At 39.3% G+C, this 14963-nt stretch overlaps 1 protein-coding gene across 1 annotated transcript in view; it reads left to right on the top strand.

The window, feature by feature from the left end:
- Positions 1–339: 339 nt before the first annotated feature.
- Positions 340–14963, top strand: part of ZFYVE16 (zinc finger FYVE-type containing 16) — a 49053-nt gene continuing 34429 nt past the window's right edge. The window contains exons 1-9 of the mRNA XM_060235788.1: positions 340–439; positions 1040–3210; positions 5699–5795; positions 7651–7755; positions 8002–8123; positions 8464–8824; positions 10238–10354; positions 11185–11340; positions 12780–13004. Of these exons, the coding sequence (XP_060091771.1) occupies positions 370–439; positions 1040–3210; positions 5699–5795; positions 7651–7755; positions 8002–8123; positions 8464–8824; positions 10238–10354; positions 11185–11340; positions 12780–13004 (3424 nt within the window). The 5' untranslated portion in view covers positions 340–369. The remainder of the gene's footprint in view (positions 440–1039; positions 3211–5698; positions 5796–7650; positions 7756–8001; positions 8124–8463; positions 8825–10237; positions 10355–11184; positions 11341–12779; positions 13005–14963) is intronic.

The raw sequence follows: 14963 nt of genomic DNA, 5'->3' as shown, positions 1-14963 counted from the left end.
GTTGAATTACTTTAAAGGAGCCAGTTCACAACTTGAAGGTATTATTAGGCCTCTGCTTATACTCACAGAGCTTTGTGTTGCATCTTAGTACCTTTAGTCAATATTAGCTGAACTTTACCACTTGTGACCTTTCTTTGTAAAGCTTAGTGTAGCCTCACATATCTGTGCTCTGATCACATGCAGACTTTATTACTCTGTGCTCTGTGTGAACAATATCGTTTAAATTAAAAAAAAATCTAATATTACTCCTATTCAATGAAAATATTAATCTAAGTAATTTATTTCAAAAATTTCCCTTTATACTTCCTCAAATAATTGTTTTGTGCTTTATAGGCACAAGAGAACATTCTCATCAGACCAAGCCTTAAAATGGACAGTTACTTCAAAGCAGCAGTTTCTGACTTAGACAAACTACTTGATGAATTTGAGCAAAATGCAGGTTAGTTTATTCTTTAAGCTTCCATGGTGGGTGGGTGAGTAGCATCTTCAAAGGGGAGTTCAAATTAGCAATATTAATGTTGTGTTGGTGTGTTCAAAGAAAATGTCTGCATGCAGGGGTTGGGGTACAGAGTCTTCTAACACTTTGTACCCCCAGCCCCTGCATCCAGACATTTATTTGATGGATGAATGCAGTTTAGGTTAATGGATCTTTCTAAGATTGGGAGAGACCTTTCTGAACAGAATGTTGTGTGGTGGGGAGGGGGTGTGAAGAAGAGGAGAATCAGCAGAAATTGATGCCTGTTGTTTTATGAACAGAGAAATCTTTTCCCTAAGGCTTGCTCAACTCATTGGGAAGGGGCAGAGAGTTCACTAAATGTCCCTTTATTTCTATAGCCTTCTCTTCCCAGTTCCCTAGAGCCTCATGGCATTTTGTCTAAGACAGTTCTGCGAACCTCAGCAGTTTTTTTAAGCATGTAGGAGACTCTGGTGGGAGGGGAAGGAAGAGATTATTTGGGTTTTTTTGTGAATTTTTGTTTATCAAATCTGTGTTCTAGTCTAGTGACATTTTAGCCGTTTTAATTTTGGTCTTTTGTTTTAGATGAACTTGAAGACAATAGAGGTGTAAACCCACATGATTCTAAGCACCATTTACTTTCTCCAGAATTAGATTATCAGCAGCAAATATTCCTGGAACCAAATGTGCAAGAGAATAGTTGTGTTGCTACTTCAACAGATGAACTCTCACTACCAGTTCAGACTGCAAAAGTTGCAAGTTTTGAACAACTAAACTTTGAACAAAATGAGAAAAATGTCACTGGGCTAGATCTTCTGTCTATGGTGGATGGTGGTTCCTCAGAAAAAAGCCAGTCTTCTTCCCTGGGACGATGCAGTATACCAGTTTGTGACCTTATCAGTGATACTGGTAGCTTGAGCCATGTAAAGAATAATGAGTGTGTTCAAAAGTTGCAGCCAAGTGACTTCCAGAGAAGCAGGGATTCTCTTATAGGCGTTGATTTAGCATTGGTGCCAGCCACTGCTTGTAATCTGTCAGTTGATTGTAGTACTGATTCCCATACAGAACTACAGACTGATGGAGAGGAAATGTTGTGCAGTACAGACAATAATGCAACAGAAAATCTAAAGCAACTGGTACAAATGTCGGGCATTTACACTGCAGCAAATGTTGAGGATTCTGTTTCTCACGAAAGAATAGCAACTTTGAATAATAAAGAATTTGATCAGTTAGAACAAATTATAGCACTTGATAGGACCTCAGCTTTAATAACACAGCCTGTTTCTAATGCACACAGTTCCAAAGATGATGTGCTGTGTGAAAATTTGCCTTTTGAACCATTAGTGGATGAAAATACATATTGTGCAAAAAGTCAAATGATACATAAAGAAAGTGTCATTTTGGACTATGATAAAATTGAGTCAGTCACCTCTGACCCGCCAAAGATCTGTGATTTGAATAAAAACAGCTTGGTGTTATCTGACGCCTCACTTCCAACTGAACATATACTAGTTTTAGATAAAACACTGAGCACTGAGGAGAAACTGTGTAATCCAGGACAAAATACCCATCAAGCTGTAAATACTGTTTCAACACCAGAAGTCTCTGAAGATTTACCGACTTCTTTGTCTTGTCTTCCCCTTGCTGTATCTATATGTGGGTCATTTGTTACAAGTGAAGACAAAAATGGACAGATGGCTCAGGATGACACAGCAGATGTCATTAGTGACATAACGATGCACATAGAAAAACATAAGACTGGTCTTCCCAAGTGGGCATTGCATGAAAGAAGAGCTGCTTCTGAACAGGAAGAAAATCTAAGCACAGCCAGCCATTCAGGTCTAGAAGAACCTTCAATCCCTTGTACAGAGAGGGAGAAGCTGGACAACACTACCAGTAAATCTGATCTTCTCAGTCAACAGGAGTTTGATGCTACTTTTAGTTGTTCTTTAGATGCAACTGTGGAAGCATGCAGCAATATCCTGCCTGCTGATATTTATGAAAGAGCTTCAGTTGATTTAGGTATAGAGGAAGATATTATTGAAAATGACATGCTAGTTAGTGATGCTGAACTTGATGCCTTCTTGTCTGAGCATTGTCTTCAGTCTAGTAGTTTAAAGCCACTGAAAGATGATACTGATGATGAACTTCTAGATGTGGCTCAAGATATCTTAGTACAAGTTAACAAACCTAATAACAAAAGTGATTGTTTACAGACAGAAACAGTGTTTAAGCAGATGGAAGCTGCTTCTACTGATAATTACACAGTATCTGGTGCTCAATCTAAAATGGAAATTCTAGCTGAAAAACACACATTGCAGGCTCAGAAAGAGACATCGGATCACATCAGTGAAATTAGGACTGGAGTTTCAGATCTTTTAAATAACCAACAGATTGTGCACAGTGGAGGTGCAAGGCCAAAACAGTTGCTAAATCTTCCATCCAAAGCCAAAAGCAGCTCTGATTTTAGTAGTCCAAATGCACTTGAGAGTGAGTCCCAGAGAACGAATTGCACAGTCCAAAATACCTCTGTCTCAGGTGGGAAACTTTGTAATGATTATGTTGATACGCAGAACTTCTTGGAAGGTCAGGTAGGGAATGTTGCTTCAGAACCTGCTAAAGTAGTGGAACAAGCTGTACTTCTGGGACAGAAGCAGCCCTCCTGGGTTCCTGATTCAGATGCATCAAACTGCATGAATTGCCAAGCCAAATTCACATTTACAAAAAGACGACATCATTGTCGTGCTTGTGGAAAAGTAAGTAAGTTAAATATGGCTTATCTATGCTGGTTTGTCAACGTAGAATTTATGGTGAACTTCTGTTTGGTTAATATTTCCTCTTCTGTCTTCAACAGCCTCTAGATTAGTTTCGCTTTAATCTGTGTACTAACAAACCAATATATTGTTATCAGCCATTAGACTTTATGGTTGAAAACATAATGAAAGGAACAAAATACATATTTAACAGAGGCAAACTTAAATCTGCAAGTTGTAAGGAAGAGGGAGGAATAGCTTTTCCTCTAGGTACCTGCAAATCACTGGTATCTAAAATTTTGTATGTAGATGGGATGGTGCTAGACAAAAATTGAAATGCTATGACTCTTTCCTGCCTGTCTTGCCTCTGGGAATGCTGAGTCTGGTGATTTTTGCCTATGACATAGACTGATATTTTGTTGTCTTATTCCATTTGCTTCTGGGAAAACCAGGCAGGAAATGCTAGATTGTCATCTTTATGCTAAAGAAGGACAGTTCCTTGTTTCTTAAAAAACAAACTGGTTGACCAGCATTTCTTACTTTGAAAGGCATCTTCCCATAAATCTCTGTCATTCATAGAATCATAGAGTTGGAAGTGACCTCCAGGGTCAACTATAGTCCAACCCCATGTACAATGTAGGAAATTCACAAGTACCTCCCCCACACACATCCAGTGATCCCTGCTCCAAGCCCTGAAGATGGCAAACAAACAACCCTCCTCCAGGATCCCTGGCAAAACTGGCCTGGAGAAAAATTGCTGCCTGACCCCAAAATGGCAAACAGCAATTCCCTGGGCATGTAAGACGGGGTCATGAAAACTAAGCACTGATAGAACCCTTCCTTCCCTCCTTCTCATGATCTACCTAAGTTCACAGACTCAGCAATGCTGTCAGATGGCCATCTAGCCTGTGTTTAAAAACCTTCAAAGAAGGAGAGCCCACCACTTCCTGAGGATGCCTGTTTCACTGAGGAATAGAATAAAATAATAATTGTTCATTTGGTAAAAAACAGTAAAGGAAAAGAGAAAGGGTTATTAAATAATAGCTTTTACTATACTTACAATTTACACTGTGCAGGTTGCAATAGAATGCAGTGCAAAAAATAAACCTAAGCAAAATATCAGAAAGACTTCCCAGCCAAGGGACCTAGCCAGAATACTGAAGTGTGTTATAAATTAAATACAGATGAGACACAAATTACTTGAGAATAAGCAACATTGAATGAATACTCATCTGCAAAAATACTTCAAAATATTTCTGCCCAGCCAAAAGAAAAAAGCTTATAATGGCCTACTGTTTTACTCCTCACAACATGCACCTTTTGAGGAAGGTGGAACTGAGAGAGTTCTGAGAGAACTGTGACAAGGTCACCCAGCAGGCTGCATGTGGAGGAGTGGAAGAATCAAACCCAGATTAGAGCCTGCTGCTCTTAACTGCTAGACCATGCTAGTTCTCAACAACGTAATCATTAAAGGGAAGGGGAAATTGCAAAAAGTCAGCCAAATACAAGCGGCTTTAAATTTTCAAAATTGGCAGTAGTATATCATACCAAGATAAAGTTATAACAGATATGTGTATCATTTTATCTGAATTTCAGCTTTAATTTTTTAAAAAAAAAAAGTATCTAGCCTCTTCTGTTGTAGAGATGTAAGGGAAAAGTGCAAGAGTCTTCCTTTAAGAAACAAAAACCAGATGCTGGGAATTCAGAGAAACTGATACAGTGAGCTTCTGGATACCCTCCCCCTTTCCTCCTGTGGGTTGCATGTATGGCATTATCTTGATTTATTCTCAGAACATCGCTGATGTTAGGTTGAGAAATTGTGGATGACTTCAGGTGAATCAGTAAATTTCAAGACTGAATAGGAATTTGAACACCAGTCAACATTAGCCGCCTTTCCATTTTGCTGCAGCGGTTCAGAATAGATAGACCAGATGAGATAAGCAGGGTTGACTCTGGCAAGTTGTTGGATGGGATACCTGCTTGGAATACCAGAAGTCAGGAGGGTAGGGACAGGCTTTATTCAGCTACCTCCCTGAATATCCTCCAGGCCCCAGTAGGGATCAGTCACCATAGGTCACCGTGACTTCCAGGTGCGCACACCTCACACATGCACTCACATATGCACATATAAATACAAGAGAGAGAGAATAGATTGGGTGAGAATGTACATAACAGGTGCTTGGGTTACTATATCTTTCTCCTAAATTTTGCAAAAGAATCATTATCCTGATTAAGAGAAATTGAGTTAACCACAAACATGTCAAAAGGTTTGATGATTTTTCTCAAGTTCACCATCTTCTAGGTGTCAGTATTTTACCATGGAATTAAAGGTATGAGCTATGTTGTAAAAAAATGTATTTCATATAGGCACTAAACAATTTAGGTTTTTCAGGTCACTAATTCTTCCGGTTACTTATGAATTGTGTGATTAACAACACACAATGATACCATTTTACTGGAATGATACCTTAATTCACTTGTTCTAATCTAGGTATTTTGTGGTACCTGCTGCAATCGAAAATGTAAACTCCAGTATATGGATAAAGAAGCAAGAGTCTGTATAAGCTGCTATGAATCTATTAACAAAGGTAAAAACATTTTCAAGTGTGAAGAAACCGAAGACATATCTTTTAAAAATCAGGATGTATATGGTTATAGATCATGGTTCAAAGCATTAATATTATTTATAATAGCTCTCAAAATTCTTAGACTGTATCATTATGTTAAGACTTTTTGGCAGGAAGGGTTCATTGTTTATAAATTCTTATACAGGATCAGATGAATATCCATCTAGCTTAGTGTATGACAGTGGCCAATTGGATGCACCACAGTATTTTCATAAACAGGATCACATGATGATATTCATTTCCTGCTGGTTTTCTCCTGCTCTTGTAACCACAGATATATCTGGCTCTTACCGCTGCTGTTCATTGTTGACCCTTTTCTCCCCCTGCCTCCAGTCATGTTGAAAGTGATCAAGGATTGCTACTACTTTCTCTTGCCTGACACTAGCACTTTTCATTTGTGCAGTGCCTGCACATTTATTTACTTCATGTGTACCCTGTTTTTGTCCCCAATGGGTATACGAAGCTACTTACGTTATTCTCTTCTCTTCCATTTTATCTTCAGTATAATCACTTTGTGAGGTAGGTTATGCTGAGTCTTGTATAACTGACCCAAGGTCAGCCAGCAAGCTTCTGTGACAGAGTCCGGATTTGAACCCAGATCTTCCTGATCTTTCTTATATCAGCATGTAGCCACAGGGTTTGTATACAGTAAAATCAAGTTGTATGGACCTATGCTCACTCTTTAAGCATTGGGCAGAACATATTCCGTTTAAGCATTGGGCAGAACATATGCAGGGGATTACAAGCAAATACTTTTATGTGGTGGGTAATATATAGAACTATTTCCTTGGAAAATGGAAGTTTATGTTTGGTTAATAATATGAATATAATTGTTTTCTTGATAACGACCCATAGCACTATGTTCCATGAAGGCTACATGAGAAATATGACATTCCTCCTGTTTTCATGAGGCTATACATAAGATTTGAACGACCTAGCATTACTCACTAATAATAAATACTAAAGCATTACTCTCTAATATGAAGGTAAAAAATAGACTAAATGAAAGCAGCACAGTGGTGCAGGCACAAGAAAGAGGGAAGTTTTTGTGTACTTCCAGGCTTGCAGAAACAAACACATCTTCCTTCACTTCCCCTGCAATTGGAACAAAACCTTTCCAAACCCAAGACAGCAACATGCATGCGTGCAAGAAGTACAAGCCCGTATTTTCCTGAACAGCCATTAGGCTAAAAGCTTCTTGAATGGTTCTCTGTATGTGTATGATCTGTTGTCCTCCTGTCACTTTCAGGAAAGGTCTTCCACCATCTTTTTGTTGTTGTGGTAAGTGGCTCAGATGTAGGACTGGGAGCTGGCCCAGAGCTTCTCTGAACAGCAAGGGCAGGTATCTGAAATCACATACCCTATGCTATTAGAGCAAAATGGGGTGAAAGGTTCTTTTCAGTACCTGCAAAGAAATGTGTAATTCCAGCAATATCTTTAACAAAGGATCCTCAGTATACCCAGCTTGAATTATGTTTCCCAAGATTCTTTGGGCAATAACACTCAGCAGACACACTCCTGTTAGAGACAAAGTGAATGCTGCAGCATTTTGCTGCAGGTCCCTGCTTCTTTTTTTTATAGTGGCATCAATAAGGTAAACATCCTCTGGGGTGTTTGACATTGAAGTACAACAGAATCTAATTCTAAAACAGCTTTTAAAGAAAAGGCAATAGAGCATGCAACCAGGCTCAGATGTCCAGGAGTTAGATTCTGAAATATAATCACTGATACTTTCCTGATTTTATTTCCACCAGCACCTGGTAATATCTTTTGTACTTCTGTATAACTCAGATGGTTAAACTTTTTTTTTTTTTAGCACAGGCATTTGAAAGGATGATGAGTCCAACTGCTCCTAATCCTAATTCTGGTATATCTGAAAATTGTTCAACTGTTCAACCATCGCAAGAAGCTCAGGCGTCTGGTATACTTTTTAAAAAAAACTATTTACCTAAATTTCAGGTTTCAATGATGTTTTTGTACAGAAATATATCAGAATATCAAATTGTTGCCTTCTAGAGATCTTTGAACTATCAAACAAATGTAAAAAATACATCACTTGAAAACAGACCTGTTTGATTTTTGAAGTCTTTAAGGCATTTGAAGCAGTTTTAGAAACTGAACACTAATTGGCGTTTGCAAATTTTGTTTCTGCTTTATTGTGCCCTAGGCATGTGCTTTAAAGAACAAAGAAGAGTTTGGTTTGCAGATGGTATTTTGCCCAATGGAGAAGTTGCTGACACAACAAAATTGTCATCTGGAGTGAGGAGATCCCCACAGGACCTCCATCCAGTAAGTAAATAGTCAGGAAGCACAACCAATGTGAGGAAGCTTTGCGATTGGCCCAAGGTCACCCAGTGAACTTTTTGGCTTTTCAATCTGGATCTTTCCAGCCATATATTCATATACCACATTGTGGGGTAAGGATATTTAAAAACAAGGTAATTCAAAGAAAGTTGCCAGTCAAGATGAGTGACAACCTGGGATTTGTTGCAATTTAGGGGAGGGGGAATAGTAAACGGGATGAGTTTTGTAACAATTCTGAAATCTGTTTATTTTTTTATTTGCAATTCTTATGCTTTTTTTTTGCATTTTTGAACTAGAATGAAATGTCTGTGAATTCTTGTCATAGGTTGAAAGCCCAGCCTGTGCAAGTGAGATTAGACCAAAGGATGGAATGCATGTTGCTGCGAGAATGGACACCTTGGGTCATTCTGCTTCAGAAGGCATCACATGTTCCACTGAAGGACAAACTGAGCAGTTGTATGATGCTGACTTTGTGATTCCTCCTGTTCCTGAATTTCCTACTGTTGTTGAAGCTTCTGAGCCTTCTGTTCCTCTTGCAGCTAATGAAACTAATGATGTGCCAGTTAGTCCTTTAGATTATGGGATGCTTTGTGGTATTGAAAATTGTGTCAGCAAAGAGATGAGCCTTATTCCTGAGGATGATGGATTACCACCTCTTCTGCTTGCAAGAAGGGGAAAAGGAGAACGTAAGTTTCCTCTACCAAGGTGAAGGGTTTTATTTATTCATTTTTGCTAAGGTGTATGTTTCTATAAATAGGAACGTTCCTTTCTGGCACAAGTGATGGGTTAAATTACACTGCAAAATCAATTTGGAAATAGTGTGTGATATTGAGTATTAAAAACTATGTGATATAATCTAAATATTACATCTACTTTTCAGTAGTCAGCTACTAGATTGTTATGCTATGAGCCCTTATTTTTGGAAATCTGGTTTAAATTTCAGAGTGTCAGAATGTTATGTCCACAAGCACCTACCATGCTGTTAATTCTAAATAAATGCTAAATATATGTAACCCTGCTGTTACATGACAGGAGTCTTATGACTTGTTCCTCCTCTTTCTGATGGAGAAAATGCTGAGATCAATGAACATCTTTTCTATTTCTTTTTCTCTTCTGGAGCCTTGAAGGTTGCCTTTTCTGAGCTTTCCAATTTTATTGCTAATAGAAAAACAGTATCTTTAGTGGGAAGGACAAGTTACCATTATTGAAAACAGTACTCAGAGAAAATGACCATGTCTGTTGTAAAAGCAAGGTCAAGGAGAGTATGTACGAATATCTTCAATGACATAGCTTATTATAAAAGTTCTAGATCACTAATACGGGTGATTTTAAACATTGTTTCCCTCCTTTTAACTATTGGAGCATGTGTTTAACTGTTGGAGGACACTGCACATTTTTGTAAGAAAATAGGCAGTATGGGTCATTTTTTTTTTTTTTTGCTAGTAATCCATAAGTACAGACATAAATACAAATAGGAATTCCTCATCCTTCAAAGTCTTCAGCTGCCCAACCTCTTTGTCTTTTCTCACATTCGGATCCATCCTTGCTGTGGTTGTTGCTGCTTGATTCTGCTATCTTTAGATGTCCAAAGTTCTTCTGCTCCTTCAGATGACTTTGCCCTTGCCACCCTTTCTGTGAGGACACCTTCTGGAACATACCTGTAATCCCACCCACCCCCTTCTCACCCTTCATCAAAACCCACCTTTGAAGGTGGGTAGATATTACCTTTGAAGCAGAGATAAATATTGGAAGGATATGCTCCTTGGTTTATGAGTTGTTTAATTTCAGTCTCCCTCACTTGTCTGTCGCACAGTGGTAAATTTCAGGTTATAAATTCCTTGGTTGTGGCTGTGTCTTCACATCCCATGTACACTGATGTTGCTGTATAAATTATAAATTTTCTGTTTTTGCTGTCTGTTGGGAAGAGTCAGCAAGTACATGGGACTCTTGCCTTTCCCATAACTGCCATCAGGAAGCCTCCATGGCATGTATAGATTTGTTCATTTGTGCCATGTTCAATGCTTAATATTTTGGTCTGGACAGAAAAGAAACAAGTAAATTTTACTGTGTTAAACATTCTCTGTGTTTATATTTCTTAGAATCCTTAGTAGAGGAACAGCCTTCTCTTAAGCAAATTTCCTTACTATCTGAAGAATCTAATCCACTGACATTTATCCTAAATGCAAATTTTCTTGTGAATGTCAAGATAGTATCTTGTAAGTATCAGTATACAAAAATACATATAAATGTTTTGTTGTGTCTGGATGCTACTGTGAAATCAGGATATAGTAAAATGTACAAGGGTTTTTTGTATTCCATTTCAAACTTCTTCCACTTTCCCTTTGCCCACATACCTACTCTACATAAACTTTGCTCTCTTTTCTGTGGGGGCATGAAGCTTGGGAATGTTCAATTGCCCAGGTGGGTATTATTCTGGGCATTATCGGTAGAGATCTGCAAATAGGTAAGGTGATGTTTTGAATTAAACTAATCTGGCAGTGTAGTCAGTTTGAACTAATTTTTTAGTTACATTACCTTTCAAACTCTTCACTAGACAGAATGAAAAAAGTAAAATTGTTGTGTACAGAGAAAAAGTGTCAGATGTAAATATTTTAAGTTACAGCAGTCAAACAGCTATGTTTGCTTCAGTGCAGTGGCTTCATTGTTGAAGCCATACCTATTTCTACTTTGAAATTTTATCTTTGTGGTCGGTATAGCAATTGCCTTGTAATCCCTGATCAGGTGGAAAGGCGGCATAAAATGTTTTAAATAAATAAATAAATATTCTTACTATATTTTCCAAGGCTGCAATCCTAATTCCACTTTCTAGGGGATAGGTTCTATAGTGGTATTTAATTCTCTGTTTATGCTTAGGTTTGCACTGTAAGCTTGTTAAAGCACATTAAAGCTTGTTAAAGCATGCTAAATAGTGTCATAATTTCTAAAAATGATATAGAACAAAATCAGATTGCTTTGCTGCCTGTATGGAAGATATCAGCATTCTTAAACTCCTGTTATTGTGTGTGTTATTTTTTTAATCATTAAGATGGTTCAGAAAGGTGTTGGTACTTCTCAACCAATGGGCTCCATGGCTTGGGGCAAGCAGAAATTATTATATTATTATGCTGTTTGCCAAAGGAAGAGGATATTCCTAAAGAAATCTTCAGATTATTTATCAGCATATATAAGGATGCCATGAAAGGTATGAAATGTCACATACTTTTTAAAAACAGTATGTCTAAAATTTATGAAAATGGTGTTATGTTATCTCTTAAATTATGTAAATATCTTTAGAATATTCAAAGTGATATATATGTGTACTTATGTATTATGTATTTAAAATATTTTAATACTATCTCTTCATGGTCCTACTTAAGGTGGATTTTGATGAAAAACACAATCAGCATAAAACTATCCATAAAAGCACACCATTAAAAAGCTGATAAGACAAATTCCCGAATTAAAAATCTGAATAAGAAGATGTGTTTTAAACTGGTGCCTAAAATAAAGTATAATTAGGTGCCAGGCAAGCTTCAAGTGGGAGAGTGTTTCAAAGGTGCCACCATGGTAAATGTCCTTTGCCACCTTGTTTCCCTTGTATCTAAACAGATTATTTTACACTCAGTTTTTAATAGTTGTGAAAAGTTGTAGCTGCTGCGGCTCCCTTTTTTTCATGATGATATAAATATTTTTAAAAATCACAACCATTCAATGCAAGGGTAAAAATTCACAATAATAAAGCTCTGTTGGACAGGACATCTTGAGATGAAGATGGTTTTGTGAAAGCAGCATGGAGACTTCACCCCCCCCTAGTTGCTGAGCATATTTTTGTATTGCACAAAAAAACTGGCTGCACATAGCTGAGATTGATTAAATCCATGCAGTTTCCTCTAAAGGGCAAGCCAAATCATCCATGATTAGGTCTTGGATACCAGTGGCTTTTACATGGCAGTAGGTATTCTTCTGGGAGAAGAATTTATTAGTTTGCTTAAAAAGGCAAGTATTTTGGTATAGATATTACAGTGTAGTGTTGATCCTTTTAGTAGCATGCAGGGATGAAAGAAATATTATTAGCTCTTTCCTTCTACTCTCTTGATAGGCTCAGGGTACATATGAACATATGAAGCTGCCTTATACTGAATCAGACCCTTGGTCCATCAAAGTCAGTATTGTCTTCTCAGACGGGCAGCGGCTCTCCAGGGTCTCAAGCTGAGGTTTTTCACACCTATTTGCCTGGACCCTTTTAGTTGGAGATGCCAGGGATTGAACCTGGGACCTTCTGCTTCCCAAGCAGATGCTCTACCAATGAGCCACCATCCCTCCCCAACAATAGCTAACAATAATTAAAAATTAACAGTAGCTAACAATAATTAAAATGATAAACAATTGCATAAACTCATGCAAGCACCCACATAAAAAAATTCCTGATCCATCAGCAGTTAAACCATAAATTCAAAATTCCATCAATGGAATGGAAGGGTTATGTGTATAATCCAGATATTCATCTTTGTTAGAGAATGGGTTTGGGAACATCATCTTAAAATATTAGTAATACTAGTAATATTAGTAATAATGTGTATTACTCTAGATTTAATTCTGTATGTATGGCAATGGCTTCTGACTAGATGTGTTTTTGTCTAGGAAAATTCATAGGAAACTTAGAAAATATTACCTTCACTGAAGGCTTTCTAGAAAGCAAGGAGCATGGTGGATTTCTGTTTGTTACGCCAACTTTTCAGAAGCTGGATGATCTTGAGTTACCAAAAAATCCATTCCTATGTGGCATTCTTATTCAAAAGCAGGAAGTGCCTTGGGCAAAAGTTTTTCCAATTCGCTTGATGCTGAGACTGGGAGCAGAATACGGGGGTGAGTTTTAAGTGGACTGTGCTTAATCCGTACTATTCCAGGTGCTCTGATTTTCTGAAAAATAATTGTATTTATCTAAGGTGTGATCCACTATATTTACATGAAATTTGTGACCATTCTGCAGTGTCACTGTGTTCATTTCATTGATTTATCTTGTAACAATAGCAACTAAAAAGGCAAAATTCATCAGTGGAATGGAAAATGAAAAGGAAGGCTAATAAAAACTAGATTATTTCAGATCTGGCAGCAGCTTTTTTTCAATTTTTATATTGTGGATAGAGATGCACATGGTTTCTTTGCAAGAGTGTTTCCATGCAAAGAAATGATAGAGCTGTGTTTAGAGAGTGTAGGGGAGCTGTAGCAGGGGTGGAGAAGCAGGAAGTTCTGTCCCACTCATGTGTCATAGTGTAAAACACGTTATTTTCCAAGCTACTCAGAATGGGGCCTTTTTTCATGAAGACTTCTGAAAAAATGAAAAAAGGTGTGGTTTGCTTGCTTGTTTGTAATTAATCTCTGGCTCTGCTCATATGGGGAGGGGACAGGCAAGTGAGCTGCTATCACTGCCACCTAGCTTCCTTCCACCCATTTACTTTTCCTCCACACCCTGTTTCTCTCCTTCTTTCTCTGTATGCCATTTCTTCTTTTTCGCTGTCCTTCTAATCAGACCCGTAGCTGAGGGGGCCTGTGGGGGCATAGCCTCCCAACTTCTGGATGAGGCCTCCTGACAGGAGACCCCAAGCAGCCCCTGGGGCCTCTGCCATGGTTCTGGGGTTGCCGCTGACCCCATGAGCATTTGGCAGGCGAGGGCAGAAGCAGTTCCAGCCTCCCACTGGAGTTAAAGGGCCCCCGATCAGCTGTTTTGTGGGCCCTTTAACTAGCACAGGGGCTGGGGCTCCTTCTGCCTCCAGCCCTGTGCACTATTTTAATGGTGGGGAAGGAAGAGGGAGGGTGGTGGCAGGGAAAGCAGCAGGGAGAGGAGAGGAGGGAAGGGAAGTTCTTCCTTGCCTGTCCCTCACCACCACCCTCCCTTCCCTGTCATTAAAATAGCACTACGAGGCTGGAGGCAGAAGCAGCCTTAGCATGCTACTTAAAGGGCCCGCGAAACAGCTGATCATCGGGCCTTTTAACTGGCAGGGAGGTGGGGGGCTGCTTCTGCCCGGATCGCCGGCTTCTCCTGGCCTCTTTCCCAGTTTCCTTCCTTCCAAGCCCCAATCACCGCCTTCTCCCCGCCTCCTTCCCCTCCCTCGTAGTCCTAGCCCCGATCTCTCTTCCAAGCCACAATCACCACCTTCTCCCTGCCTCCATCCCCTCCCTCCCAGTCCCAGTCCTGATCCGGCTTCTTCTGGCCTCTTCCCCTCCCTCACAGCCCTGATGGCTGTCTTCTTGCCTCCTTCCCCTCTCTCCCAACCCCGATCGTTGCCCATTCTCCTGCCTGTTACTCTCATTGCCACCCTCCCTTTCTTGGAGGGGGTGGGGAGGGGAGAGTGTCAGAAAGGGAGAACAACTAGAGGGAAGGTCGTGTGGGGCGCTGGGGGGCATCAGTGCCCCCCCAAATGTAAATGCCCCCCGATCTTTCAAATCCTGGCTACAGCCCTGCTTCTCATTCAATTTATTAATCTGTCTGTCTGTCACATATTTAGTATCTTCTTCTCTCTCTTTCTCTACCCACCCCCCTTCAAGTCTGTTTTTTCCCCTTCATCTATAGTGATTGGGAGAGAGGGTACCAGTTCAGGAGCACTTGGGACTGATGGTGTGACCAGATGTGCCTGGTTGGAGAATGGAAGGCGCTGTGATTGAGGCAGGGTGTGTTACTATGAGTGTAGCACATGAGCCTCTTGGAGTGGGGAGTTTGGCCCCTTACCAATTTGAGTCTGACACCACTACATTATACAATTTCAGGAAGCATAATGGTTCTTAGGAATATTACCCAAATGGATATGTCTATTATAAGAGAGATTT

The sequence above is a fragment of the Heteronotia binoei genome, chromosome 4 (genome assembly GCF_032191835.1).
Source record: "Heteronotia binoei isolate CCM8104 ecotype False Entrance Well chromosome 4, APGP_CSIRO_Hbin_v1, whole genome shotgun sequence".
Classification (NCBI taxonomy): domain Eukaryota; kingdom Metazoa; phylum Chordata; class Lepidosauria; order Squamata; family Gekkonidae; genus Heteronotia; species Heteronotia binoei.
Note: the sequence above shows the minus strand (reverse complement) of the source record. Positions and strands in the feature narration are given on the sequence as shown.